This window comes from Anthonomus grandis, chromosome 3 (genome assembly GCF_022605725.1).
Source record: "Anthonomus grandis grandis chromosome 3, icAntGran1.3, whole genome shotgun sequence".
NCBI lineage: Eukaryota > Metazoa > Arthropoda > Insecta > Coleoptera > Curculionidae > Anthonomus > Anthonomus grandis.
Window position 1 is genome coordinate 37,580,113 of NC_065548.1, and position 26,901 is coordinate 37,607,013.

The 26,901-nt window shown below is 32.3% G+C and overlaps 1 protein-coding gene across 2 annotated transcripts in view; it reads right to left on the reverse strand.

Annotated features, from left to right (window-relative positions):
* Window positions 1-3,840: 3,840 nt before the first annotated feature.
* Window positions 3,841-26,901, reverse strand: part of LOC126734448 (zinc finger CCCH domain-containing protein 11A-like) — a 38,657-nt gene continuing 15,596 nt past the window's right edge. For both annotated transcript variants that reach the window (XM_050438098.1, XM_050438097.1), the window contains exons 3-7: window positions 23,345-23,464; window positions 22,523-22,643; window positions 17,393-17,488; window positions 12,938-13,063; window positions 3,841-4,677 (exon numbers count right to left, since the gene is read on the reverse strand). In XM_050438098.1, coding sequence (XP_050294055.1) covers window positions 3,929-4,677; window positions 12,938-13,063; window positions 17,393-17,488; window positions 22,523-22,643; window positions 23,345-23,464 — 1,212 coding nt within the window. In that variant the 3' untranslated portion in view covers window positions 3,841-3,928. The remainder of the gene's footprint in view (window positions 4,678-12,937; window positions 13,064-17,392; window positions 17,489-22,522; window positions 22,644-23,344; window positions 23,465-26,901) is intronic.

The following is a 26,901-nucleotide window of genomic DNA, read 5'->3' on the forward strand; positions in this document are numbered from 1 at the left end:
GAAACCATCTCTCAGGAGAAGTTGATTTAACGGCCAAAATTACTGCTCAGGCTGACCTAATATACAAGTTACACAATCGATCATTACGCACAGACTAATGTACCATCAATAAAAAATTACCCTATAATATGATCACCCAAAATACCAGACCAAAAATTAAATATTTGATACTGAGTACGGAAATGAAAACTTCTGTGCTCATTTTCCCGAGACCAATATTGAACGATTGAGTTTCCTATATAATGGAAAAGAAGATTTATCTGAAAATAAGACTATTTTGTAAAAAATTTAATTTAATTTTCGTTTGCCTTTTCCATCATAGTTTCACGAAATTCCATACTACGTCACTGGACTTCGCGAAATACCTCCTGAATTTTGTAACCGTAGAAACATTTGCATCCATGTTTTTTTCTGTCCATACTAGTGCAAACCAAGTTCCTCTTCAACATTTATATTTCTTGATATAGAATTCATTTCTAGGGCACTACAAAGCATAGTACTTTGACTCTTTCGATAAAAGGTAAGAAATTTATTAAATCTACAACCTTAACAAATGTGTCATTTGATAAGGTTGTGGCATTTATGACAATCTTAAAAGCAAAAGAATGTCTCAAAATTTGAAAGTACATTTAAAATTATTTTAGGAGAGAATCCGTCTATTTTCAAATGTAGTTGAAAAAAATTCCCTACATTGTAATGCCGAATTGTCTCCATAAGACTATTTAATAATTTGAAACAAAAAGATATTGAAAAATATAATGATTCCATTTGCAGAAGATGGATTTTTCCACAGGACGCTGATCTGAGAAAGCGGGTAAGAGAAACATAACTATATTTGAATGTTTATTACAATTGTCAGACTTAAACCCCATTAAAGGATGTTTTCGAAGGCATTTTAATTTAAAAATCAACAACTATTGAATATTAGTTCATTGTTTCCCTTCATCACGAAATGCCCACGTATCTCAAAATAAAATGTCCGTATCTTCTTATTCTGATATCCTTTTAGAAGTTGATTATCATCATACATATCATATGGGGTCCGAACAAAACTGAACGACCTTTTTTACTCTAGCTTTCATTGCAGCAGCAGGGTTATTGCTATTACTGAGATTTGGCTTGCACCGTCTATAAATTAATACACTTTGTGTTATCATACGCTCATTGCTAAAAATAAGGAACTGTCTCTCTTTATTCTCAAACTTATAAATTTAAGTCACAGGTTCCCGCAAATATTGACAATACTGACGCTAAAATTACATTGAAATGGGAATTTTTGTAGTATATATCCCTTTGAAACAAGTTTTTGACCATTTTTTCTAGGAATACCTATAATATTGGAATTATATGATATTAAGAGACTTTAATGTAAGGAATTATGCTAAGCATTTGGTATTTCTCTATTTAGATGCGCCAAATTGAATTATTCTCAATCGCATATGCAACCTGATTGGTTATTTTTACAACAAATTAATAACATTGATAATACAAATGCATGTTATGCTCACCTTTACTCAATATTTGATACTTATACCCCAAAGTGTAAAATATAGTTGCCGTCAACAATAATCTATTTTGCGGGTTCGTTCATCATATTTGATAAATAAAACGCAAAATAGAATATTGGTGAAGCCAACTATATTTACTAAAAAATACCCGCACTGGTACACAATCGCTATAATAAGTACAAATTACACAAACAAGTAAGAGAATATATAAATATAGAAGCATTTCAAGAATTTCGTGAACTGCGGCAGAAAATTAAAGCCTTAGTGTGCGGCCACACATAAAGCTGGTGGCGGAGAGGAAGCCGGAGATTACTTTGGATACTGGCTACACATGTCGCTGGTTTGGAAGGTTATTTACGCCTAATACGCGCAAAAATATTAAACAAATTTGAATGCTCCGCTACCAGCTAGCAAGTACGCGTCTTTCCGCAACGCGCTCCGCCGTATGTGTGGCCATACATATTTAATTTAGAGTAATTGAACGCTCCGCTATTCTCTCCGATCCTCTGTCCGCCTTATGTGTGGCCTTAACTTAGCTGTTGATAGTATCCTGTTGAAGTTGGATTTAAGCTCAAGCATTTTGTTTCGGACCGCTTAATAGTTTAAGGAGAACATCTCTTTCCACCTTTATTTTATTGACAAACATTTAACTGAAGGCAAATCCACTCCATAGGGATCAACAAATGTACACCAAAGGGTGATCTACTGAAACTGCGCTATACGCCGTAGTTGAAAAAGCAGACAGTTGTTTAAAAATAAGGAAGTTGCATTAGATTTCTTCTTTGAGGTTGAAGGAGCCTTCGATAAGGCGAAAACCAAGAAGATTTGTGAGGCTCTACAAGCCAGGAATACACAGGCTTCATTGGTCCGTTAAGTCAGATCAGCACTGCGAAAAAGGATTATCAGTTCAGCTCTAGAAGATCACCGGACAGAGTTTAGGGTGGGTAGTGGTAGGCCGCAAGGGAGTGGCGTGTTGTAAAAGTTCGGGTCATAAACAGATATAGTGTCGGTCTCCTCCGCAACTTGAGCAGCAAGAATTCTACGCGTAGGCTTATGCAGATTGGATACAGTTACAGGAAAACAGTGCAGAATCATCCAAAGGTAGTGCGTGAAAATGGGCCTCTCTCTCAATCCTGACAAAACAGAGTTCATACTTTTCACAAAAAAGATAAATCTTGCAGAACTAAGGCTGTCATTAATGTACCAGAAACCTCAAATCAAGCAAAAGGACAAATAGTTAGGCTTGTACCTGGACAGCAAGCTAACGTGGAGTAAACATGTCGTCGAGGCAGTCCACAAAGGAATTGGCATTTTGTGGAAAATTCAAAAAGTGGGATACAAAGTCCGACATCCTACACTGGCTATATGCTGCTGTAATGTGCTGTATGCTTAAAGAGACTAGAAAAAATCAAAAGCGGCAATCATTGAGATTCAGGGCTTGACAGGAAAGAACTTTTAGGCCTATCTGCCGGACACTAAACCCTCACCATTACTACTATATATTTGTTAATTTAATAATGACGTGTATAAGTGTAAATTTCTTGTGATAAGTTCAAATATGCCAATAACTTAAAAAATACATAAGTTGTAAGGCTTGGGGCGGCATACGTATCCTTCTATGTAAATACTACATCCTTAAGCTGCGCTAAACTTAATCAGATTGCACTCACCCCACTCCAAAATGTTAGAAGTCCTGTCCAGAAGGTCGGTGTGAATAGCGGTAATTTGAAACCTCTGCGACAACCAGCGGGTTCCAAACAGCTATTATTTAGCAACTTTCACCCATTTATGTTAAACGTATAAAGAACACCTCTCTATTTAATTAGATATATTCAATAGCACGCTTTCAAAAATCAAAAAAAAATAAAATTACTTGAACTAAGAGTTTGAGAACTACCAAAACCTTTGACTGTTTATAGTATTGTAAACTTTGTAGAGTTTCGTGTTTTTTTTAGTTGTTTTTTTAATTAAAAAATGCCTTATTTAAAAATATAAATCTCAATGAGAATAATTTTCTTGTACAAAATAAATAAATATCTCTTTGATTCATATTCCAATTATGGGTGCGCCAAATTAACTTGTAGACCCAAATATACTTATTGTCATATAAAGTTCCCATATGTTTTCCACCACTGTATCTGTTTGAGGCGCCATTGACAAGAATTTTTGAACAGAGTTGCAATGAGTTATTACAAAATGTAAAAAAATCTCAATTTTATTGCTTTCTAAAATATAGCCATTGAAGGAAATTTAAATTGTTACATTGTACATAAAAGGGTTTTTTATTATTCTAGTTACGTAATAGCCCTAAATTAATAAAAACAACTATACATTTAGTAAATGAAAATAAATATATATTTGTTCTTAAAAGATATGCTACTAAAATTACTATGTAAATAGAGTTTTTAACTTATCATGTATTAATCTGAAAGATAATTATCAATCTCTCTGAGCAAATCTTCTTCAGATTTGAGATTTAAATTGTTTACTTCATCATCGACATCATCAAGTAATAAAAGGGATTCATCTATTCCTTTAACTGACACAGTAGGTGAAATATTCATTATATTGGCATTAGACGTTAATGTATCATCTTTAGAACTGCTTGGTACATCACTAGTGACGCTCATAGCTGACGGTGTAGGTAAATCAGTACATAAATCTTCTAATTTTACTTTGCTGTGGGTTGACTGATGATCTATTGGTGTTTTAGACTTTGCAAATTTGGCTTTTATTTTTTTTAGATTCAGCTTTCTTAGCGGCTTCATAGGTACTGTTATGGTTTTTAAAGAATTAGTAGTTTCTGGCTCATCATTACTTGTGCTGCTTACAACGGCTTCTTCATTTTTTTGTGCATCATTTAAAATCATAGGTACTTCTGCGGTCTCTTTTTCCTGTTTCTTCCTAATTTTTTCAAGTCGTATTTCTTCCAGGGTTTTAATTTTGATTTCACACGGGGATTCCATTTTTTGTCGTTTAAAAGGGTAGGGTTCCTGAGATTTTGCAAAACTATCAGTATGGGAAACTTCCAACGATTTGTCTCCAAGAATGCGAGACAATTCAAGTCGACTTAATTTCCGTGGCATTTCACTATGTCGCACGCGCTTTAAGAGTCTTTGCCGGAGATCATCCTCGTCAAGTTCCATTTGGTAGTCAGTCTGAGTATGATCTGCAATGTTATCAAGATTAGTATAGTAATATAAGCGTACATTTTAAAACATTTATGAATTCAACATTTGCTAAATTTAAATTTTAAAACAACTCGATCAATCAATATGGAGCAATTCCAAACCCTTTGAACGTTTATTATTATAACGAGTATTATATTAAAATTTAATTAAGAAAGAGAGAAAAAAAGATTAACCTTGATAACTTTTTGGATTCGCTCAAGATATACTAAAAATATTAATGGTAGCCTTAACAGATTCATTTAACCAGGAGTAAACCAGACGTGAGTACTCTTTCTCAAGTCAAGTTTGTATTATTTACTGGGAGGCAAATGCAAATAATTATTTGGATCTTTTGTAAAGTCTGTTAAGTTATTTAATAAACTTTAAAAGAACCTCAGTAGAGTGAATCAAACTATTGCAAGTTAAAAAAGAAAGAGTAAACCTGCACAGACAGTCTAATAAAGTAAAACATAGTGGAAATAGTTCAAAAATATTTGATAGTCGAAACTCCTGATGCGAGTGGAAAAGAAGGGGTACAAGATGGCTATCTTGAGGAGTTCCATTAAATGTAACATAATACTTTGATTTAAAACACAATACTCAAAACGTTAAAAAAGGTACAGGAGCTAATAACAACGGAGAGGCCTATTCTGTATCTTATTTAGTTAGAATATTAAACAACACTTTCCAGCATGGTGTTGGCTTTTTGCTGTCAAAGTAAAACATGTGTCACCAACTTTGGGCGGATATCAGAACGGATAGCTCTTCTAAAAAGTAATGCAACGGACGTAAATGTCAATCTCCAAATTTATGCTCCTACTAGAGAATACTGCAACGAGAACGTAGACCAGTTCAATAAGAAAATATCATACAGTGTGGTGACTTTAACTGGAATAAATTCAGTTAAAACTAATCAAAATTTGTCTCGCAAAATTCCTGAGACCCGTCGATTTTTGTTTATTTTTTTTCACATTTCAAGATAGTTTTTGTATTTTTTCACCTACAGGGCAGGTCCAAATTAACCCCAACTTTTTTTTTCAAATGGAAAGCCTATTTTTTTAAACTCTCATTGAAAAGAGCCCTTTTTCTTGATTAAATTGCCCTATTTACTTTTGTGATTATCTAAAGGAGAAATACGAAAAAAAAAAACATTAAATTATTAAAAGTTGCGTTTAATGTATAAGATGCTCAAAATGAGCACCATTTACTTGTTGGCAAAGCCCAAGACTTAAAATTCGTTTCTGACATTTTCTAACACTTCTGGAGATATTTGTCGGATTTCCTGCCTAATACGTTCTTTGAGTTCGTCTAGGTTTCCTGGCTTGCTCATATAAATTTGACTTTTCAAATGTCCTCACAGAAAAAAATCAAGTGGGGTGAGATCGGGAGAACGTGCCGGCCACTCGATTGCACTCCTTCTACCAATCCATCTGTTTGGAAAATTGTCATCTAAATACTGGCGTACATTCCGGGCATAATGTGGGGGATCACCATCTTGTTGCATCCAGATTCTTTCATCATACAAATCTGGATCGAACTGACTCGGATATAAGGCACGTAATACTGGAACTAGTTCATGTTCAAGAAATTCTAGATATCTTTCCCCAGTTAATGTATCATTGAAGAATATGGGCCCTATAACTTGCCTGCCAATTATGCCAGCCCAAACATTAGTTTTCTGGGGATATTGTGTATTAGTTTCCCTTACCCAGTGTGGGTTCTCGTCAGACCAGTAGCGACAGTTCTGCTTATTAACATGGCCATTTAGGGTGAATGTAGCGTCTTCAGAAAAAAGGATCCACTCTGAAGATATGCGATTTTCGTCAGTGGCGTTCATCATTAATTCACAGAACTGAACTCTACGATCTGGATCGTCTTCCAATAACTCTTGAACGGGTTGCATTTTATAAGGTCGTTTGTTTGCACTTACCGGATTTTCTTCCATCGCTAACAATACATTTAATTGGGTGTTTTCATCGATTTTAGAAGACTTTTGTCTTGAAAAATCCCTCACGTGCCCAACTTCTCGAAATCTGCTTTCGATTTTACTAACAGTACCTTGGTTAATAGGTGGCAAATCTAGATATTTCTGCCTGAATAAGTGGACAACCTCTAGCTGAGTACGACTTCTGTCCCCATAACCAATCATTATTAAGATTTCAATCTTGTGGGATTCGGATAAATAAGGCATTTTTTCAATATAAGTTAACTTATTTAACAACTGGTTGAAATTCACTTTAACAGTGACACTACAACAATGTCAGGAAATGTCTCGATACCAATAAAATAAACAAACACGCCAAAAATTTACCAACACAAAATATTTCGAGACTTTTAAAAATTTAATGGTTTTTTTTTTCGTATTTCTCCTTTGGATAATCACAAAAGTAAATAGGGCAATTTAATCAGGAAAAAGGGCTCTTTTCAATGAGAGTTTAAAAAAAGTGGCTTTCCATTTGAAAAAAAAAAAAGTTTGGGTTAATTTGGACCTCCCCCCCCCCTGTAGGTGAAAAAATACAAAAACTATCTTGAAATGTGAAAAAAAATAAACATAAATCGACGGGTCTCAGGAATTTTGCGAGATAAAATTTGATTAGTTTTAACTGAATTTATTCCAGTTAAAGTCACCACACTGTATATCATCAAAACCTTTCCATAATATCATCAAAACCATGCCCACAGGATACAAATATCATATCATAGGTGATTTAATGCAATCTTGGAAAGGGAAGAATTGAAGAACACATTGGAGACTTTGGACTGAGCGTGGTAATCTGAGTTCATTCGCCGAGAAACGTGATCTGATTATAACCAATACCATCTTTCAACCCCATTCTAGAAGATTGTACACATGGAAATCGAATAATGGGAAACCTAGGGATCAAATAGAATTAATTAATAAGAGATTTATAAACAACATCAGAAACATAAAAACCTATCCAGGAGCAGATATATATACAATCAAATCATAATGAAGAAAGTAGAGAAAAAACATGTAAGAAAATACAACTTTAGAAGAGTAAAAGACATAGAAACAAACAATTTGATAAAAAGTGGCAGAGACTAAAAAGCCGAAAACAATGGAGATGTCGACAAATACCTCAAACTGCTTCAAGAAAGTATACATAAAGTCAAAGAAAAGTACTTAAAGCCTAACAAATAGACGTTTATGCGGTGTAAGGCAGGAATGCACGATATCTCCTGAAATTTTCAATCTCAGGAAAAAACATCTTGAGAGAAGTCCTGGAAGATATTTAAGCTGGATCCTGCTTAAAGGAGAACGATTAACATAAGGCATGTAAATGATACCGTAATTTTTGCATACAACCTATAGCTTCCTTACAACAACTAATAGACAGTGTTACATCATAAATGTCGACCATATGGTTTGGAAATAAACACCAACAAAACAAAGTTCATGATAATCAGTCAAAACCAAAACACCCGCAGTATTATAGACGGGACTCTTTAAAAAAAGACAAGAAATACATATACTTGGGCTAATAAATTATAACTGGGCCCATTCTGTGGAGATCAGAACGCTTACTGAAAAATCAAGAACAGAATTTGTCAGGATGAAAAAAATCTCCTCCAGCGAACAAAGATTCGCCTATTGCGATGTTACGTGTTTTCGATACTTTTTTATGCCGTCGAGTCGTGGACGTTTACAGACGTCTCCTCCAAAAAACTTGAGGCATTTGTGACTGTGAAGTGCTGAGAAGGAGGGAAAAGGAAAGAGAAACAGAATACAGTTAAGAATCGAAAGCTAGAACATCTTGGACATGTAATGCGTAATGAAAGCCGATATGTCTTTTGCAGAACATCCTCCAAGGCAAAGTGTATCCACCTAAAGAAGTGGTTACAAGGAGAAAATCGTGGTTGAAAAATTTAAGAACCTGGTTCAACTAATCAACCATTTAACTATTCCGCGATGCTGTTAAACAAACAAAGCTCACATAGTCAATAGCCGGAATTGATAGGCAGTAAGAAGAAGAAGATACTTTACAAACTGATTTCTGTTTCCTAAAATAAGTGCAACGTAATCATTTAACCTAAAACTAATATAGTCAATGCAAGATTTCTTTAATCAAATGCAAGATTTATGTGAAAGCCCAACGTTAATAATTTCTGTGTAAGAAAACCATGCACAAAGTTTTTCGCAAAATGCGTATATATAACATCCAACGCATACAGTTAATAGCCTAATAAACAGGTTCAAGAAATGACATCAAGTTTCTGCAGGTTCTCTGATGCAAGAGAAGCCTTATCGACTATAAACGTACGTTAACTTAAACGTAAAATTTTGATTTGACAGGAAGGGTGCAGTCCCGCAAGACTCTACATGTCATAAACGCAGCTAGAGAGCAGGAATTGACATTGTATAATGATTATTTATATGATTATTAAAGCACATACAATAATTTATATCCGAATACGACCTTACAATAAAAATCAAAATAGAATCTAATTTATTGCTAATATAACTTATCTTTTTACAAGAATATTGAGCAGTTAATAATACTGTAACGATTTTAACAGCTGCGAATATACCAATTATTTTCCGACTTTCGAGGATCATCTCGGCCGCCTAGACCCGAATGTACGAGTGAATGGCAAGTCCCCGCGCCATATTTCGAGATTCACGTGGAAGGCTAGTGAATGTTCCAGAACAATGATCTAGGTATTCTAGGTAATATCACATACAAGGAAGCGTTTCCGCTAGAAAGAAGTTTAATATTGTAAATACGTTACAATACTTGTAATGATTTTATAAATTAGGAAGTACTACGCTACAATGCCTGCGCTTCATGCCTTCTATCGAGACTCCAAGAATTATGCATTGTAATAACTCAGAATGAGGTATGCTTATTATGGTTATGCTTATAGGCGACTAAGGTTAATTCAAAATTATGTATGCGATATATAATCAATTCCTGCTCCACTTATTTTTAATCCTTTTTAGTGCTCTCAACACACCTGTGTTGATCAAAGAGGGTATCATTAGCATTATAAAATTCTGACTTCTGTTTCCACTACGAACACTCTTAACTGCGCAAATGCATAAAGTATGGCGAGCTGTTGTTCCTATGAACTTACAATTTCCATAAGTGAACTAGAGTCAACAACGGCTATCGCCCACTTCAGCTTATTTATTTGACTTTTATAGTGACAAAGCTAGGATTCCAACTTGAGAACACACGCCCACCCTTAAATAATGTGTCAAAATTTCGGTATATCCGAAAATTTGTAACTGGACTTACTAATATCCCCAAAGGGTCTTTACAAAATCTCACCACATATTCATAAGATTAAAATAGACTGTTTTAAACCAACTTACCTTAATCCGTATTTGCTCCCATTCCGACTACAGAACGGTAAAGTCAAAAAATTAAAATCGATGTTTTTAAAAGTGATGAATTTTTTTAACGTATTACTTTAAAAATTTGTATCCAGGGTTTTTTTGGGATGCGAAACCTGAATGCACACCCATTCACTGTGGCCATCGGAAGGCGCTTCACAGTGCACTTCTAATTGTCTAAATTGTCCATAATTTTTTTCTCAGAGTAGTATCATACTATTTTGTAAAAAAAAATCATCATCAATTTTTAACAAAAAATCCTTTTGTTGAAACCCGCTAAAGTTAGCCGTTTTCACGATAATTTGGATTTCAGATGTTCGATGTCGCAACGGTTTATTAAAATGTGTCAAAAATTTTTTTATTTAAGCACGACATTAATTTATTAAACAATAAGGATATTATAAAAAATTGTTCATAATGTTTTCATTTTCCGAATACAAAGATTTACACGCCTATGAAAATTAAAAATTAACTTATAACTGCATAACTTCTGCATTACCTTGAAGATTATTTGTTACGCCTTGAATACGTTGCCGAAGTACATACCTCTTTATTATTCACCGTTGTCTTCTATACCATGAACTTACTATGTTCCCAAAAACAAATCCAGCGGAGCAAATCTGGAGAACGTGGGGGCCAATTTACGGGGGCATAATTGCCTCTACCTATCTTCTAATAAATCCGGCAGTTTTTTGTAGATGTTGCTGATAAATATCTCCCCTTAATCTTGGGGGAAGAATTACAGGACTAGTAATGAAATTGCCAATTATATCAGTCCATACATTAATTTCAAATTCGTATTAAAAATGGTGTTTTTCTTACTTCATGTGGATTTTCATCAGCATAAACGTGTTATAAGTTTAAGTTTCTGTCTCCTTGTACATGAATAAAATTACAAACATTTCTTGGGGTAAAAGATCTTGAACAGGCGTCTTATGATACGGATATAACAAATGTTCTCTGGTCACTTTATAAACGACATTTTTGGATAAATACATTTCCATACCTATTCAACTGATGGCTTTTCAACACGTTCTAGAACTTTTTGTTCAAGTTGAGCTCTCACAAAACGCTGCCTTCCATAATCCATGGGAGTTGGGGAGTTTTGGAGCTAAATGATCAGTCTCCCGAAGACGTCTTTCTACTGCAGAAAATGTATTGGATCGCTATGAATGTGACGACTTGGAAAACTTTCAGAGCACACCATTACAGACTCGCGACAATCGCCTTCACAATAGCCAAACACTAGTACAATATCGATATTTTTTTCATTGCTATAGCCTAACAGTAATGGCAAAATTTAACAATAATGTATTAGTGTGATTTATGAAGTTCTGGAAACGACTAAAGAATATTTTCTTAGGTATGTAAAAAACACTACGACTGCGACTACTCTTAAGATTTATTAAAAAAAAAAACACTGTTTTTCCGTAAGAAAAGTAACGTGCACAGAAATAAATAACAAATGTTCTTCGAGCTATTGCAGAGTTAAATTTAATTTTATTAAAAAACGTGTAAATCTCTATTCGTGAAAATGGGAAACATTTTGAACAATTTTTATAAAATCGGAATTGCTTATTAAATTAATTTCGTGATTCAATAAAACAACAGAATTTATTCATTTTTTTATTTATAAAAATATTTAAAATATTTAAATATACGTTCATAGAACACGTACATATACGCGTCATAGAACATCTAAAAACCGAATTATCGTGATATAGGCAAACTTTAGCGGGCGTTAACAAAAAAGTAAGAAACTACACTGAGAAAAAAGTTATGGACATTTAACCTTTAGAAGTGCAGTGTGAAGCGCCCTCTGATGGCCACAGTAAAAGGGTGTGCATATTTGGGGTTCTTATCCCAAAAAATACCTGGATACAAATACGTTAAAAAATGTTCATAAATTTAAAAAAAAATCGATTTTCATTTTTTACCTTTACTTTATTTTGATCTCAGGAATATGTGGTGAGATTTAGTAAAGACCTTTTGGGAGCACTCTGTATGTAAGTATGCAATTAGTAAATTGCCGTTTTACTATAAGTACGAAAAGTCTTGCATTTTAAAAAAGCCAAGTAGTCTTTGTTAAGAGTTGTGTTGAGTTACTTATTATTATGTTGGGTATTACGTCACTTATAGCAAAAGTAAAAAAAAATTCTTCTTTTTAATTTTTGAGCGTGAGATAAAAACTTCTAAATTGATTTTTGCTATAAGTGACGTAATACCTAATATAATAAGTAACTCATTATGAATTCGTCACAACAATACAGATTTTACTTAAGAGTTGTGTTCTAGAATGATTATCCCTCCATCTTACCGTTTTTTGCGAAACACAACATTTTATTTTCTGGCTAAATCGTAAATCGTATAGGCAAATTTATAGAACAAAAAAATATTGTAACGATATTGGAAACGCCGAGAATACGAGCTGATTCCCCGTCATTCCGGAATGCCATACCGCACGTCTCTGGAGATGCCTGGAAGGTCAGAGAATCTTCCGAAATCATGGTCAGCCGGGTATATGAGGAGCCGCGCTGGGAGTCAGTTGAGATTCAAGAAGAATGAATTGCATTGAAGAAGAATGAATGGTGCTATATTTAAATCGGACATAAATAATAGTAAATAAATACGGTGAAAAAAATATTTCTAGTAGTCGTAAGTAATCGTGTTTAGTGCGAGTGTAAATAAATTAGTTGACTATTTTCGTGGATCGATTACTTCTCAGACCTTGTCGAACGGTAAAAACGCTACAAATTTTGTACGATTTACTTTTCAGCCAGAGAGGACCACTGCACGTTTTTTTTAAAACTTACAAATCGTTTTGGATATCAGATTGACTGTACTTATATTGAAATAATACCTCTTATAAAATATTATTAACGAGTAAAATAGATACTTACCATGATACGAATAGTAAGCAGCGCCAGCCTCAGCAATTTTCTCCAGTTTAATCTCCTCTAGGGTTTTTGCATTGGAATCTCCGATTTTTACAGGCGACGGCGATGTACCGGATTCATTGTCGGACTCTACAAGAATACACCTACATTTACTATCAGCTTATTTTTGTAATGGTGCATTCTTGTAGGGTTCGCAAGATATAGGATTTAGCATTAAGAACTCAAGAAAAAAAAAACTATTGTGACCAAACAATATATTACGAAACACAAATGAAAAAAAATTAGAACAAGTACATATAATTTTAAGACGAAAATATAATCATTTTCATTTTCTAACTTCAATCCGTTAAGGTTTAAATTAATATTTTTTCAATTCATTTCTTAAAAGGCTTTTTTTGGTCAAACTAAATGTTGGACATTGTTCACATTGGTATTAAAAAAAAGAACACTCAATTAAACTTGTTTCTAAATTACCCACTAAGTAATATTGTTTATGGATTGGATTGTTTATTTATTTAAAAGTAGCAAAATTCTTGCAGTTAATGATGTAACAGCTAATCCGCAGTGCTTATCGTAAGTAAATATATTTCAGTAAGTAAAATTTGTTTATTAAATGTTATATTTAATTTATATATATTTTTCCTTTAATTAATAAAAATTAATATTGTGTTGTTTCTGAGCTCATTACTCCCCGATTCATTCGTTTATTAATGCATTACCAGCCATTCACTTCAATAATATTGCATAGTCTATAGCAAACCCTACACTATTTCATAAAGTATACAGGGAAAGACTAGCCGTTATAATAACGGTATTAATTATCCAGTAACTTGAATTTTTTAAATTTAATTATTTCTAAAGAACATATTCCACATTCTTTATTGCATTGATTATTTGGTTATCATAATCTGTACAGAAACATAAAAAATAGTTTTTTTTTATAAGTAAGGCCCACGCTACATTTTAATAAATCAAATATTGTTTACAAAAGTTGCGCCAAAAATTACTTAACATTTACAGAAGTAAAAGATGAAACTTAAAATTAACAGAGCATACTTCATCATTATTTAATTGATCATTTGAGAATAGAGAAACGGTTTTCTGGAATTAACAATTAAATTGATAAAAACTTTGTGAAGTTCAAGGCCAAATTTGAAGAAAAAAAGAAGTTAATCGATTGTACCTAGACAATTGCAATAAAGATTAGCTGGATAGTTATGTCATCATAGTGATATTTAGAAAATAATTTTATAAAGAGGGTTAAAATGCACATGTTAAAATACAGTTTATTAATATTTTGTCATTATTTCTTAGTTCTTGATCAATATGAATATGTTTAAGAAAGTTTAAACAATCATAGTTTCTAGAAAAAAAATTAGTCGTTAGCGTTTGAGACCAGACGACTAAAGTAAAACTTGTTTATTTCATGCACTGGCTATGAGAGGAAGAGAGAAAGAAAATGTGCGCGCGCATGGCCCTCTCTTGCTCCTACAGTAATAAACGAACCGTTACGCTCTCTCTTTTCTATCTCCACTAACTCATATTTCCTTCTCAACTACCGTTCGGCTCGCCCGAACCCACTTTTCGTAACGCATTCGCCAGCTTAGTTCCCAACTTGAGCCTGCGTAAAGAACTTTTACTTCAATAATTGATGAATAATTTTTGCATTAGACCTGGAAGGTCTGATAATAGCATATTTAGATACATATTTATGAATTCAAGTTTTTAATGATCTGGAAGTGCTACCATAAGTGAAGTTGCAACAGTCAGAAGATAACTTGTAAATGTTCTGTCTAGACAGAGACTAAGTCTTGACTTTATTATTTACCAGGATATTTTTGGTGGATGAAGAAATTTGAAAATTTGAAAATTTCTGAAAAAAGCATAATTTATCCTTTTCTTTATTAAAGGAATGATGTAAAAATAGGATTAAAAAAATTCTTAATTAATGTCATGGGGGGTAAATTTTATGGTTAATTTATTATTTTAGTTAGCGACTTAAAGTATATTCTAGAAAGATAAAAATAATAAAATAGGAAATTCCGCCCCAGTTTGGACATAAATATTTCTTTATGAGATTTTAACACGTTAATATTAGCTGTTACGACTTTGTGTTAATAGCATTATAAGAATATTAATAAAATGCAGAAATTTATTCCAACTTCGTTGAAAAAAATACGAATAACATTAATTTTTTGAAAACGACCTTTTTTTATACGAATATAATATATAATATAATATATAGGAGACTAACTTTTGGGTTAAGCCATACTCCAATTCTAATATTTAGATTGCATTGGTTTTTTTGTTTTAAAAGTTTCCTTGGAGTGTTTTTCAGCTTCTATTGAAAACATGAAGCACATTCACCCATTACAATTTTTTTACTCATATTTTGGAGACTGAAATGAAAAGAAAAGACTGAAACATTATGTTTGATTTACGTGTAACACGGTAACTGTCACAACGCCCTTTCGAGTTGTTCAAAGAAATATCTTATATATATAATAATGTTTTTGGGTATCCTATAACAACCTACTCTAGGATATTCATAAGTTATTTATGTAATAAGTGTGTAAAATGATTTAATGAACGGGAAATTTGTCAGTTCCCATCAATTCCCATGAAGTATTTACACAAATATTTAATTTTAATTGGAAAACCTTTGAAAAACAGGCCAAGATCGCCTAAATTACCAAGTTTAGGAAGAAGTATAAAAAATGTGAATGTAGAAATACTGCAAAACAGGATTAGACGAACAATATTGTTAATCGATGGCGGAGCCAAGATAAATGAATACTCGATTTGATTTCCTCATCTAAAAAGCTTAATCTTGTTCTTTAGAAAGAGATTTCCTATTACCGGAGAATTTCCTATTATTCATGCGCAATATAGTAAAAACTACTGTCACTAACAATCAAAGGTTGGAGAATATCTCTTTCAGTCTATAAATAACTCAATTTTGCAATATCGTAGTAAAGTATTGTTCTGGCAAGATGTGATTTTGGAACTTGATAAACTTTCATTGCGCCACACTACAAAAATGCACCCTACTTTCATGAGATAAAAAAATTGAAGTCGTATAAGTAGCGCGTCGTAAACTATGGTTATTTTATCGAAATTACTATAAAATAATTGTTTTACATTGACTAATATTACTTAAGTTAAGAGTTACAATGTAAAGATTTGCTTATTGCTATCCTGTTTGGCCGATATAGCTGTAACAAAACTGTTCTTCAATTATCAGTAAATAGAAAATTTGGCATATTCTATTTATAAAATTATGCTGTAAAAACATAATTGACTATATTTGCTAAAAGATAATATTATATGCTTTGTCGCATATGGAAAAGAATAAATAAAAAATTATTTATTTATAGTATATTACACAATATATTTTGCAAATTTTATATTAACAAACCCCTCAAAAATGTAAAATAAAACATGTTAATCTACCTGGTAGACATATAAAAAAAACTAGAGCAAAATGCATCTTGTAACTATTTAAATTATTAACTTTTTCCAAGCTAAATACACTAGATCTATTGCAGATCAGTACAAGGTCACTTTTTTGATACTTGTGATTGTAACGGTTATGTTGTGGTTTACGAATTTATTGAAATAGACGGTAGCAATAAAAACCCACATAACACGCTATAAAGATCTGGTATATAAGAAGTGTGTAAATAAGCAACTGTGAAGCCTACATGATATTTTATTTTTAGTTAACTGGCTTTACCGAAATAAAATAGTATACTACTGATTATCAAACGCGTTGCGCTGATTGTTTTATATCATTCATAAAGAAATTGTAAAAAGTATTTCAATTATTCTCCAATCTATACCAGTTGCTTATTTACTTTATTTACTTAAGATCACTTTTAATTAGCAGACAATAAAATAAAATATATAATTAAAAGCATCTGAACTTAATAAATTCAGTCATAACAATAACCAGGTTCATTGACAATTATGCTGCCATAGAGTATCAAAAAAGCCAACTTTCACAATATTTATATAAGAAGTATAGAGGACACCCTTGTCAATATCAGTCTGTCTTATTTTTTTTTTGCAAATTGGACTAAAATAAAAATTAAATATCTCAAAAAAAACTGCCTTATTTTTGCAAAAACCATCCCTCGCCTTTTGCAAATAATTGAAAAAAAAGTAAATATAATTATTTTACTGCATTAGATTGGCACAATACCTCGCCTAATGAGGTTTTTCGTTTTCGTCAATTCGGCTAAAAACTAGCAAATCGCATTTACAAAAAACGACCCTTCCGAAAATTCCATAACCATTATAACAATGTCATAAACTACAGAAAAAAACAAAAATGATCTCTGAATAACAAATAAAAAAAAAACAGTTTGCTATAAGCAGTAAAAACTAACAAACTATATGAAATCCAAAAATCTTTAAAGACTAATGTATAGAGTTACTTAACAAGTTGCTGCATACCTTCTTCAAAGTTAACAACCAGACTGTCAACTGAAGATGTGCTCTTAAACGTACTTGCCTGGGTACAGTTTTCAGGAATCATGTTTTCTGATTTATCTGAAAAGAAAAAGCATTAATTTCAATAGACTGCCAATATTATAGAAGGTAATAAATAAAGGTGTTTCAATGTCAGCGCAAGATTTCAGTGTTCAATAAAACACTGTATGCAAATGGTTTTCTGTATGCAAACGGCTTTGCTTGCATATGCGTACTGTTTTGCGAAATTATCAATACTGTACTGTATACATATGGTAATATTTAATTGATACAGCGTCTACTTTCGGCTTTCAATGCTTCGATCGTTGTACGCTTATTGGCATAACCCTGGGGCATAACTTATTAGCATAAACTGTAATGCGCATTTATTAGAAACTTATAGTGCTTTTATATAAACACCATACTGCGTTCAATCTTGCGGTCCTCTTCATTGCTTGTTAACTGAAATTGAGGACAAAGTGTTTTTTTTTAGTTGTCGAAAAAAATTTAATGAATACACAGGGTAGTCGCTAATTAATAGTACAAGAAAAAAATCCTAAACTCTCAAACGTCAATTTAGATATACAGGGAGACGTTTAATTTTATATTTGACAAAGTTATGTTAATCACCTCAGATATTGCATACCTGACACTAACAAGCGAACTAACGAAGTCAGTTGTTTTTGTATCAGTTGCTGAGCGGTAAAGTAATCCCAGACATAATAAGGCTTAGGGCGGTAGAGGGACCCTTAGCTGCGTCCCACTCAATAAGATTGCACTAATCCCACTCAGGGAAAAGGGTAGGGGACAAGATGCATCCCTGAGAAATACCAGCGTTAATTTGAAACCTCTGCGAGGTGTGGCCATCAATGACAACCTGGATGGATCGTTTCTGGAAAAAGCTTCCTTTGCAAAAGACAGAAATTAGTGGCAAACCATAAGAATTTAAATATCCAGAGCTATTGCAGGTTCAAGATTCCAAGCCTAATTTTGTTTTAAAAACCAGCTGAATTCGTTTTGTTTTCTTCATTCGACAATGTTAAAATTTTCGACTTCTTTTACTTCCCTGGTTTTTAATGGAAGACGAGATTTAACAAATTGTAAGTGAACATTCAAAAAACAATATTCAGCAATGAAGTCTTCCTGTATCTAATAATTCGTTTGCCACTTTTTCATCAAGCATTGTAAGAAACATTTCATAACTTTCCCTATAATTGGGGTTATGAAAAAGAGGTTCGAAGGATAGTATGGATTTAAATTACTTAGTGTTATTGACGACATGTTGAATTTAAGAAGAACCAAAGCTTCAAAAAACATGTATTCATCCGTTCCAGTATTGTGATCAAATTTTTCCTTGTACAGACAGTATCTTGATCTGGCATAAAATATTTATTCAATCGAAGCAAATGGTTTTTATTTCTTAAATATTCAAGAAATAGAATTAGTAATAAAAAAGAATAATATAAACAAATAAGGACTTATACCGCGATATTTAAAATCGATCCACAAAATATGCATTATAAAGCATAACTGTTGTTGCAAAAATGTAAAGCAAATTATTGCAAAAATGCCACTGACATAGTGGTTAATTTGTTTAGGTTTAAAACAGTCAGTGGAATGCAGAATACTTAGGCATAGAACTAACAACCAGTAATTATTATGCAGTTTCTAACAATCCAATTTGTCCACACCACAGTAACCACTAATCAGAATTTACTTCTGACTTACTGAACACTTATTACCATGTGGCTGTGTATTCTAATCTGTCGATTCATGAGAATTTGAAAATCGGACTTGTGAATATCACCTAAAAGCACCACTATTAAAATTTTCCTGTGCGTATGAAAGTAAATTGTGTCTGGGTATTGTTCCTGAGAAAAAATAAATGCATTTGTTTTGGTATATTTTTTTTTTACATACAAATTATGGAAAAACCACACGTTTCTTATTTAAAATCTAAAAATACCAAGGCACAAAAAAATAGTAAGTCAATAAATTATAAAAAATGCCACCGACAGCGCCATCTATATTTTACGTTAAAATTTAACAAAAAGAAATCGATTGCCAAAAAAACGCGCCCGTAACTCCAAACTTTTTGGAAAACTGTTTGATTTTTTTGAAGCTATCAGATAAAATATTAAGCTTTACCACCCTGTACCTAAGTAATCTTTTGGATGTAAGTATATAATGAGCCTGTCCCAATAACCCCTATTTACAAACGATTATAGACTTTGGTTCTATACAGGGTGATTGATGGTACCTTAGACGTTTACGGAGAACGGAAAATAATTTTTTTTTTGAAAATTTGTCAACATTGGTTTTAGCTGATGATCTAACGATTAAAAATATTTTTAGCGATGCAGCGTTGCCGCTTATACCAAAAAGTAGTAGCAACTTTGTTATTTTAAATGGAATACCCAGTATATTTTTTTATTTTCCGATCCGCTATCACTTTATGATTGGTTTTGTATGAGGTATTCCTATACCTATCTTTAGTGGTTTTCGAGAAATTAATTATTTTCTTTATTTTTTGACGAAAACATAGATCCAAATAAATTTGTATTACTACGTCACTTGAACGCGCAGAACCTTGAAATTATAAACGTAATTTATGGAAGTATTGTACATTATTTTTCACTATGAAAATTTGTTCTACGTTATACAGGGTTGCTCAAAATTAGTGATTTTACCGCTACCGGGACAGATGATGTGAAACGTATCCCGACAGACTGTTTTCATGCTGCTTAGGGCTCGAAAAATTAGAGATTAGAGATACTGAGAGAGGCCTATGTTTAGCACTATGGACGAGACAGGCATGATATTTAAATATACATGTTTTTTGTGCGTATGTTCAAAATTTACAACATATATGAGAATCTTTATAATACATGATGGCAATTAACATCAACAACTTAGTACATAGAATACTCTACAAAATGGGGATAAGTACAACTTTACAATGTAATTGTAATAATACTGAATAAGATTATATTATTCGTTTTTTATTTGCATGCGATGAAGACAACACAGCCATTGCTTACATGTATAAGATTTATAAATTTATGTACAAGAAATCTGTAGCTCTATAATAATATTAGTTCTAAATCGTATAATCGTAAATCGTATATACTATAGGTATTTATACTTATAATAGGCTGAGCCTGTCTATATAATTCCTTGTGTGTAAACCCTTTCTTACATGGTCTAAGACTATTGTTTGTGGTTTATAAAATCCGTCCTAAAAGACCCGTGAGATGTGTGATTCCCTGTCTGGAATGTTTGGGTTTTATTGGGAGAAATTGTGATAATTTCAACTGATTTTGATTTAGAATAATTTGTGATTATACAAGGTTTTGATTTTTGGACATAACTATCAACAACATTATTATAAAGCCATAAAAACAACGGACGACTATCACATTTTAATTTTATGTTTTTTTGTCGTTTGTCAACTACAAAATAATTATGTTGTATGAATAATCGAAGCACCAGCATGATAACGTTCTCTATATATAGCCTGAATCCACTTGATGCGTAATTATGGATCTGTTGGGACCACGTGATTGCTATCAGCCAATAAGATGGAATGTCACGTGCCTACGTGAAGGAAAACACGGAATTAACCAACTTCTATGGTTAATTCGAACTTTATTCCGTTTTGTTTGGTCCGTTGTACTATTTTTTACCAATTATTTTTACTAGTTGTTATTTTTTACCTATTTTTGTATATTCTTTTTAGAATGTCGAGTTTGGGCTCGACACAGAATTCCACATATTTTAAATGTGACTATTGTGGCTTAATTAATTAATAGTCAAAATTATTTGGACCATCAAAGTTTCCAAGTATACCTGAAGGAGAACCAGGGTTTTATGACAAAATGTTGGTTTCATTCATTTATGTCAGAAAACCTCTATGGGATGCGAGAACCCCTTTACAGTCAAGGAATATGAATGGGTTGAAGAAATTGTGAAGGTCAAAACTGTAAACACCTAAAACTCGAGTAAAAATATAACGTCATTTTACGGATACGCATAGTCTCTAGCGGATGGGATAAAAGTCATGGATAGGCTTGACAGCCTCACGTATCCGCATTTACGTACCAATGTGGATTTAGGCATAGTCTGGTCAATTTTATGGACTGAAGGGCATGAACAGGCTCACAATCAGGTTCATGAACCTGAGAAACATCAGAAATGATTTACAGTTTTCTTGCTTTTGCTTATTTTTGGTCTTTAAGTATAAATTTCGGTCCATAAATATAATTGTACTATTTTTCTCTATTTATTAGAATTTTAAGAGCTATGAAGCGATCTTCTTGAGTTTAGTGCAAAAGTAAATAGAAATGTGCATTCCGTTTTTTGATTTTTCAAACTATTTTTGTGTAAAATTACAATATGACATAACTATTTCTACAATATACGAACTCTACTATGATAGTCCTATTACAAAAATGTTTTATCATTCATTCAAAATGTCACATCAAGTGGTTCCTTGATGTGACATTTTGAATGTTGGTTGTTTTCTTTCTTTTTTTAATTTATTCTGTCCTTCGGCTTGAATTTCGGTCTTTCTCTTCTCATTTACTTCCTTTTCAAATTTATTTTTTGAACTTAGTTGATTGGCTTTTTGTTATCAGTTACTTAACTGATTCACGTGATTCACGACTAATAGTTTGTGAAATGCAAGAACATAAACATTCAAATTTGTAACTGCAGAAGTCAAAATCTATAGTAATCATTTCTATTAATGAGCAGATTAGATAAGAAAATATATGGGGGTTTAAAATAGGTTTAAAGTTAATAGTCTTTTTATTATAATTTCAAAATACCATAATAATATATCATAAACTTGGCTTGCAGTGACATCTTCGGAAAAGCGAAGCGACACCTTTTGTTTTTTAATTTTGTTGCTTTTAAAATACAAAATATGAGTGTACCAAAAAAACCTGGGAAATGAGACATCAATATTTTTTTCATAAAATTGGAAGAAAATAGTTTTAATAAAATCAATTAAAAATGAGTTTTACTGAAAATAAACATTTCAATGGGTTATATTATAGAAATCATTGGCTTTAATGTATAGAACAATAACGTAAGACGTAAAAAAACACTTACTTAAAGCATCATTAGGTCCTTCTGATCTCTGACTTGCTACCTGATGCATAAATGGGCAATGTGGCTTTAAACACCCAACAGGTTGTGATTCCCAGTAGCAGGGGATTGCTTTTCGATTTTTCTGAAAATTTCATATTTAATAGAAACATTTAAAATTGGAACAAAACAGCTGATATAGTCCAACGACTAAAAAAATCATAACATATTGATAACAAACCTTTTACATTTCTAAAATATTTTATTTATTAGAATGACAGACATTGGTTATAAAAACACCTTTGTGATATAAATATGCGTTCGACTAATGATTAATCTAAATTAATTATCATTATTTATATAAGTTATATTATGTATGAAAAAAAAATTAAAAAATTAAATTACATACTTTTTTTCTACTGATATATATTTGTCCTTTCATAATAATATAGCCTTGAGGTAGCGGTCTAAATACAAATAAATGGATTTCACTGTCTTGTCCGGTTTTTGTATTACATTAGCTAGTCTCATTAATAGGTTATAGGCTGTCAGTTTTGTCATTGTAATATAACCATTATTAGCCTTATAATAAGTAAAATTGAATCATTTACTGTTTCATTACAATATCAATGATCATACAGAGGTCCAAGACTAGAGTCCTTCGAAACCCCTCTGCTTAGCAGCAAAAAAGAAAATAAAATGTCAACAATAACAATTTTAAATTAAAAGCACATGCTTTTTACATTGCTATATGAGTATTTCAGCATTTATATAATCTTGTAGTTTTTTGTGCATAGAATCTTTGATGTTTAATTTTAAATGATAGACAATGTTATTAATACCTACCCTGAGTTCCATATGCCGGAAATTGCAATGAACATTTAGGCATTTCCCTTCCTTCCAAAAAGAACACATGGTCTCGCAGCCCAAGGCTGATGGTTCATGTCGAAATGCACAACTGTCACCCTAAAAAAAATAAATGTATGGTAAACTAAAAAATGCTATAGAAAGAGTTAAAAATAAAGGATAATAAAGCGGAAAACTGTAAATAATTTTAAAAAAAGTACATGAATGGAACATACATTCTTGTCCATGTATTCATTACATAACTATCTTGTTTTGTCATTCTGTCAAGTTAGGGTTAAATATTTTCTATTTCTAATTCTTTTATAAACATCATTTGTTTTCTTTGACATATCTTTTATCATTTCTTTTATTCATATCTTTCTTCAAATTCCTCAGAAACCAGTAATTATTTCTTTTCGAAATATCAGGAGCGAAGATTCTTGGTGTAGATATATAAGAGCTTCATTTTTTCCACCCCAACTTTGTAAGTACATAGAGTAATCCCCGAATAAAGGGTATAATCATAATTCAGGATGGCACCGATACCTTTCGTGTGAATAAACAGAACTGTTCCTGTATCAAAAACAAATCGTGTATGGAGGGAGCAAATTGAAGTAATTGTCTAAATTTTGCATAAATTACAATATTATGACAGTATATTTATGTATTTTTACATTTTACTTTTTATTGAAAAACGTAAGCTTTGTTTTATAAGATAAATTAAGAAAGAAAAACACAAAAAATATTTATTCCACTTATACGGGTATTATAGCATGCGGAAGTTACCAGTTTCACAAAAGGTTTTATAAACACCATACCTAATGTAATTTATAGTCACCCCCAGTTTTATGAATTTTTTAAAATTATTACCATCTTTTGGGAAAACTATAAAATTGTCAATTTTATAATGTTAAAATAAGGAAAATTAAAGATATTTTAAAATAGACCTTAACTGATTATTAGAGATAACCTACACGCCGGCATATCCCCGAAAATAAATCCGCGTTCATTCCGTTAATAAGCTGTTTAAAATACTAATAAAATTATGTTCTTTTGTAGTTAGTGAAATCAAAGCTCTCCCTCAGTACATAAAAATTACTCGACTAATAGGTCCACTCATATCACAGAGAAGAAACTATAAAATACACAGATAAAGATGCTGGACCCTACCTGATCATCATTAAAAGAAAAACAGTGAAAATGTGGCCCATCTGCATCCGATGAGTAAGGATGCAGTATTCATTGGATGTAGGGAGAGTACTTAAACAATTCATAGGCACAAAGGGGTCTAAAGGGCTTTAAGGAAAAGTTAGAAACCTAAAACAAGTGATATTCCACAATACAGAAAACACAAACCAAATGCTTAGTCATCCCATAAATAGAATAAAAAACTTGTTCCAGCCACAATTGTCTCGGCTAAAGGCATAGTCAGAGACATTCCCCTAGAAGTAATGGAGAAAGAAATACTGTAAGCTGAATCATAGAGGTGAGAAGAATCACTAAAAGTCATGGTCGAAGGCACACTAACATTCCTTCCTACACAAAATGTCATCATTACATTTCAGAGAAAAAACTTACCTAAAACCATAACAATTATCAAATCGTTCGATCTAAAAGTAGCGATATACATCAGCCCGGTTCTCCTATGTTATAATTGTTGGCGATATGACCATACAGCAAAATAGTTTAGAAGCAATAAAAGGTGCCAGATATGTACCGAAACACTTTACAGAAAAAATAAAATACAATCTAACTGAAGCCACACAACACTAACGGTGACCCCATGGGTTTTCCAACCACCCTTCAACAAAAGCATAAGAAGATTTCATAACATTGAACCAAAGAAGCATGCACCTAAATGAACTTCAGGCTACAGAAAACAAGAACATAAAGTCCTGCTATTAAAAAACTGCTCCTATTAAAAAACTCATCGAGAACCCAACTTGATTCCATAGATATATCAAGGACCTCAGCCCCAAACAAACAACCAATCTAAATCCTGGAACAACTGAACCAGGTGCTTTGCAGAAGCAGGAAAAAACCTGGCTAAACCCAACAATAGACATCAACTTTCCAAACTACTCAAATAACATAAGTTTGTTAAGAGGAGCAATAAAATTATATAAAATTGCGACTTCACGGATAGTAAGATAGGGGTTATGCGTATATTATAAATTGAGAAATGGGTTAACATGACAACATTTATAGGCAAGCAGGAAGGATGGGTTAGACTCAGACGCGTGTACCATTCTCCGACTGCACACTGAGGGCAAAACAAGATATAACCCACTGGCTGAATACTTCATCAAGGCAAGAAGCCATGACTTACTTTCTTACAAAAGTAACATTGTTGCGTTGAAAGCTTGAAATATATGGTTTTAGAAATGTATTATTAAACTGGTTGCGTCATTTGATTGGCAATAATTCATTCTCCCATGATTTAAAGTAGTATTCTGTGGCAGGGTACCGACCTCAGTTATTGTAAAGCAATAATCAGTGATTTAATTTACAAAAAATAAAGGTTTGGTTTGATAATAACTTGCTGACGATCAATGTATTAAAGAACATTCTTATTTTCAAATGTAACCTTGTATAAACTTGACAAAAATAAATTAGATAATCCAGATAGTCTTGGATTTATATTTTCAAGTACTATGATGAATAAGAAACTCAACTTCGACAATAATCACGTTGACGTTTCACCAAATGATTTTCAGGTTGTTGCCTAATTTTCGAAATTGGCATACATTGTTGAATGAAATCATAAGTGAGTAACTTAAGATATGGTGTTTTTGCAGTAGCTGCAATTGGTATCTATTTAGAGCTATATTTGTATTTCAGAAACGGCTAATTCATTCAATTCGGATGATCTGCCATGTAGGGTTAAGAGAACAAGGCAAATACTGCTTATTTTTTCTTGATAGTGTACATTTGATTTCTAGGAAATTCATGAATCATGATACACAGGGAGAACTTTCAAGTTGATATCCCCAAATAGTTACGTAAAAAAAAATTTCCTGTGATGTGGTACGGACATTGTCTTAATGCGTCTGATGTTTTTAAATTTCAACAATTACAAAAGGCATGGTTAAGACTAATTTGGCACCCGACGAAGAGAGTATATTTCTTATAAGCTCGCTGAAATGAACCGGCTAAGTAAGCTCAGCCGTCGAAATTTGCAATCTCTATACTATTACTATAACCTGTTTAAACTAAAACCTCCTCCATATCTGTTAAGCAAAATTGAATGTCGCACTAACGTTCATAATGTTAATATACGGTGGCAAATCTACCATGTAAATCTTGCATATATTAAATTTTTGTTTCATTTCGGAGCGAATAATTTAAATGAATTGCTTTTAATCAATCTATCCCATCGCATGTCTTGTTTTTAATGTCAAATTGTAAAAGTTTTTGGGAATTTATTTATACACACTTGATTTCTCTTAATGGCTTCCACAGCACCTATTATACACCAATGACAGGTGTCCAAAACAATATATAGTCAAATGTGTAGTTCAAGAAGTTTTATTGTAAATGTATTCTTTCATACCCCT